Source organism: Scophthalmus maximus, chromosome 18, assembly GCF_022379125.1.
Source record: "Scophthalmus maximus strain ysfricsl-2021 chromosome 18, ASM2237912v1, whole genome shotgun sequence".
NCBI classification, from domain to species: Eukaryota; Metazoa; Chordata; class Actinopteri; order Pleuronectiformes; family Scophthalmidae; genus Scophthalmus; species Scophthalmus maximus.
The window spans coordinates 7853992-7859165 of record NC_061532.1 but is presented as its reverse complement, the minus strand read 5'-3'; the positions used below and the strand labels follow the sequence as shown (position 1 = coordinate 7859165).

The 5174-nt window shown below is 40.9% G+C and overlaps 1 protein-coding gene across 1 annotated transcript; it reads left to right on the top strand.

The window, feature by feature from the left end:
• Positions 1–3864: 3864 nt before the first annotated feature.
• Positions 3865–4791, top strand: LOC118290627. Its single transcript, XM_035618405.2, has one exon. The coding sequence runs from the start codon at positions 3865–3867 to the stop codon at positions 4789–4791; it is 927 nt and encodes a 308-aa protein (XP_035474298.2).
• The last annotated feature ends 383 nt before the right edge of the window (positions 4792–5174 follow it).

The following is a 5174-nucleotide window of genomic DNA, read 5'->3' as shown; positions in this document are numbered from 1 at the left end:
TGTGATGGCAACATGGTGAGCCTTTTAAAGGCGTATCCACGCGTAACTGTGGGCAGGGGCTGCTGGGTGGATCCACCCCGGTAACTTTCTCGGAGGGGATGCGCCGTGGCGTTAATTGGTCACGGCGGTGACTGTCAGTCAGCCCCTGCCTGACAGCCCCTGCACACACACACACACACACACACACACACACTACAGTGTGTCTCAAAGTGGAGGCTCGGGTCCCCGCTGGGGCCCCATGCCAAGCACTGCAAGTATGAGTCCGACCCAAGACCTCAACTGACTTCCACACGTTTTATGAGAAAATATAAATAATAATATTTAGGATATGTGACATGTATCTGGAGTGGTTCATTCTCTCGCCAACAAACTTGTTTGTCATTATTATATTATAATAGAGTTGTGATCTTTTAGCTATTTCTAAAAAATGTGCTTTGTTAGAAATATAATAATGACTTTATAATAATCTCTCTCTCCCCTCTCCTCAGACAGATATCATTATTTTTCTCGGCAGGCCTCAGAAGGTCATTTCCTGTTACCTCCATATAAATCTAGCTTAATTAATACAGAGGATAGTTAATTGTCGAGCAATGGTGGCATGGAGCTCATTACCCATGTTGCTTGACATCAGAAAATAATACAATGAAATAAAAGACTATATGTCTGCTCACAAAAGACGCAGTGCACAGAGCTACATTACTTTCTTGTATATATGGTTTACTTGTTTGTTTATCTTGAAAAGTTGATGTGATGAAGAGAGCTGTTAGTGGTGGTTTGAGTTTCTCTCATTCTCTAGGATTGATATTGAGCAGTCAGGCTTTCGATTTGATGTCGGTTGTTACGTGCCGTAGTGGTTGTGTTGGGTGCTTGAGTGTTTTGTTAGGATTGAATATGGATGTATATTGACGTGTCTTCTGTTATTGATTGACACGTTTTTGTCTAAAAACTTGTGGGGAACCCAGGAAGAGTAGCCACTGTCTAATAAATACATTTTGCACTCTTAAGTCTATAGTCTCTCAAGTCACTCCTTGATAAGTCAAGTACAAGGCCAAGTCTCCATTTGGAATAATCTGTCAGGAGTAAATAAAAAATACATTTTAATAAATAGCAGACATTATGACTCGACATCGTAGACAAACCATGTGGACATACTCTCCTATGTTTATTCAAGAGCGCGTTTTTTCATCTTGAGAGCATTATTTCTTCATTTCACATTCATATTTTGCAATGCTTAGCCTCATAACCCCGCCCGTGTCTCTCAAAACTAGCTCGTTGCATGCAAATTGGCTTAGCTGCTGCTCAAAACTGATCGTCTGCACTCATCGTTATAGCTGTAGATGTGCTACCCAAATCTGAACGTCAAATATAGAAATTATGTGGACAAAATGAAAGGCCACTCCCTTGAATAAAGAAATGAAAGAAACTCCATAAAACCACAGGTGTTAATAATGAATCTTTGGTGATTAATTTCATTACTTACACCAGTGCCAGATTCTGACCATACATCACATCCAATGTCATGCATAAATACAAAAAAAGCTACCCAGTTGATATCAGTTATACTTTTTGGTGTAGTTCATGAGAAATTGAATACAGAATAACAGTTGGTGTCTTTGTCACTGTTGCGCTCCCTGCTTTCAATCCACTTTGAAACATTTTACAGCACATATTTGAATATTATTGGGATGAGTTAATCTCCGCAATATTAATTTGCCACAGCATTTAAAGGCTCTGCACACTCACCCAGTTGTTTTCCAGTTGATTAGGCCTCTGCTCAGGTTGAAGGTGGGCGGAGCCACACTGGAGTTTAAATCACAGGTCACCAAACTACCTGAACTAATAGGAATGATGGTACTGTAACTCTCATCATCCTATCGGGTGCCAAAAAAACTAATAGGAGGGTCCCAGACATGTCAAAGTAGCTTGTGTGTATGTGTCATGGGATGAAATCAGGCTCAATAGGGTCCTCAATAAATAACATCTCAGCTTCAGGGATGACTTTGTTGTTATGGCTGAATGGTCTTTCGATCAATTTGGTCCAGACCATTGTTGCCAGATTATTGGGGTATAAAAAAAGTTTTGAAGCTTGCAAATAACAAATGCAGCTATTTTTGTTCAAAGTTGGCACCAATTAATTACTACTGAATGGATTCCATTAAAATGTGAATACATTCATGGTTCCCTGAGGATGAAGTATATTTTTGTCCTCTTGCGCCACCATGGGGTTGACATTTGTTGTTTTGAGTCTCAAGAATTAACAATCATGTGCCCCTCAGGAAATGATTGTTTTGATTGATTTAACATCTCATCTGAATTTGTCCAATAATTTGGTTTATGACCATTACCATAAGACTAATGACATTCCCTTCAGCCTCAGCTGTACTATGTATTTAGTACTAATTAATAAATTTTAGCATGCTAACGCACTCAATTAAGACAGTGAACATGGCAAACGTGATACTTACTTAACATCAGCATGTTAGCATTGTCATTATGAACACCTTTGCATGTTGACATGTAGCCCAAAGCAACACTGTGCCTACCTAAATACAGTAAGTGTACATCCAAAATAAGGAAGACATTGTGATTTGAGGAAAACTCCAACTGCATGAGACTGAAATAACAGTGGTATTTGCATGGGGTTGGGACTATGATTATGATTAAAAAGCCTGTAGCATATATAAAGCATAATCTTAAAAGAAACCAATGAGTTGTCTGGCACCTTATTCTGATGAAACAATGGAACTAGTATATGCCATTTGATCAGGTTTTTTGATTGCTAATAATTGGACAATAAAAAAGGACTAAGCTGTCCAGGCGCATTACGCAACACGTACGTTACCCACTCACTGCCAGTGTAGGGCTTATCCTTAATTACACACACAGACACACACACTGTGGGATTCACAATTAAGCTGAATCAGGCCATAGGATGGTTGATGAGAACGGCTGCTAACTAGACAGTGGAAAAGAGGGAAAGAGACAAGCTGGAACATGAACCTGTCCCGTGTCAACAGCAGGGTCCACAGGCCTCTGTCCTTTGACGTCTTTCCCTCTGCTCGTCCACACATTCACACAGGGGACAGACATGTCGACACACACCCAGACACATTGTTCTTTTCCTTTAACTTCTGGACATTATCTCGACCCTATGAGAAGGAGAGTACTGTGCTTTTATTCAAGCCTCATTATACTGACCTCAAACTGTATTGTAAATTCATTGTCCTTAAATGGGAACAGGAAGTTTTAACCAGTACCTACGGTTATAAACACAGCTGACACCTGTCAGCTATCTATCTTTCTCTGTACAGAGCTTTGACGTGCTTCCTCAAAACTTCTTTCATCTTTAGCTAATGAGAGGAATAATAGTAGAGTTAACTGCTTACAATTGGTTTAAAAGTTGAAATTGTTATCGGAGATACCATTAAGTGGATTTTTTTTGAGAAGGTTCAAGTATTGTAAGTCAAAGTACAGCATGTGAATTAAACCACAAAATGACAAAAATGAGGTGAAGAACGAGCGTCAAATGATAAGCGTTAAGGGATATTGCATTCGGTGATGTCAGCCAGTGGAAAAACATGTCACGTCCTTCAAATCAGACTCAGAGCTGGTCTCAAGATGAAGCTTGGAAAAGCTCAAAGGTAAAATTATAATGACTCCCACCCTTCAATGTTTCCAGCATCCTCTTGTTCTCCTTTCTCTATAATGAGCACAGCCAAACACCGATCTAGATTCTTGCCACCTTTGAGATTTTGATAACAAGGGTGTCTGGTCAGTGATGCGGCAAATCATATCTCTCCCAACATCCTCGACAACAACAACACAGAAGTGCCTTTTTTTGTGCGATCTAGCTTATTTATAACAATGAGTGATTTTTCTGTCAACCTCCTGGGCTTAAGAATCTTCATTTCTTGCATCGGAATCGTGGGTAATGTATTTCTCATCCTTTCCATCATCAAGACCAAGATCTCCCGAGTGAAGTCCTTTGAGTTCTTTCTCCTCGGACTGGCCACAGCCAACTTGGAGGAAATTCTCATCATGAACATCTATGACATTATCATCCTCGAGGCTGCCATCACCACCACGGGCACTTGGCAATGTCGCACCCTCAAGTTCCTGACTGTGTTTGGTGAAATCAGCAGCATCCTCTTCACTGTCCTCATTTGCATCTTCCGCTACCAAAAGCTGAGGGACGCCGATAAAAGGGTCAGTCTCCCAATCTGGCTGGACAGCATCAGGTCAGCCTGGATGGTGAGTGGGGTTTGTGTCATGCTCTCCTCGCTGCTCAGTCTCCCCATTTTTGTCATAAACGTCCAAGGCCATGCGGAAAATGACACAACATCCACCAACAATTGCCCACCAGATTTCTTTCAGTGTAGTAAAACTTTTTGTCCCATAATCAACCGCTGCTACAAATACCTGTTCGTCATGTTGTGCAACCTGCTGCCCCTGATCATCATCACAGGCACCAGCTGCCTGATCATCATGGTGCTGTTGGGCCAGAGGAAGAGGGTTACATCAGTGGCGAGTGTGAGCGCGTTGAGCCAGCCCAACAGGAAGAGTAAGGGTCCGGGGCTTCAGCGGAGCATGATAGCTGTACTGGCCGCTATGGGGTTGTTCCAGGTAGACTGGACTCTCTACCTGATGTTCCAGCTGACTTCCAGCCCCGCTGACCATCCCTTTTGGGCTGAAATGGAGTTCCTCATCTCATCGTCTTACACGTCCATCAGTCCGTATATGTACGGGATAGGGAACAACCTGTTCTCGCTGAAAAACTTTATAAAGAAGTAATGTAGAGCTTCTCGTCAGGCCAGGTTTGTCAGAAAATGTCTTTTCAATTTATGGTGATGTCTTGTTTTTATTGAAGAAATATCACGCAGGAATAAGAGGGAGAAGTTCTTGAGCTTATCAACTAAAATGTGTTATAAAATGACACATTACATGTGATAATTATGATAATGTTACTAAACGTTCTGTGTCAGTTTAGGGGAGCAGCACTTAACATTACCACATTTTTTTTGAACAGATAATCTTTATTTCTTCAGTGAACAACTTTGTGTATTTTCCAGTCCCAAAATATCATTCTGTTATTTATTTATTTATCAAAACAAGATGCAAATGCATCTTTTGAATGACAAAAGCATCAAATGACTGTCATAACCTGAAAAACACAA

What these genes read in the sequence shown, in the direction of transcription:
- LOC118290627 (XM_035618405.2), top strand. Translation starts at nt 3,865, where the DNA reads ATGAGTGATTTTTCTGTCAACCTCCTGGGCTTAAGAATCTTCATTTCT.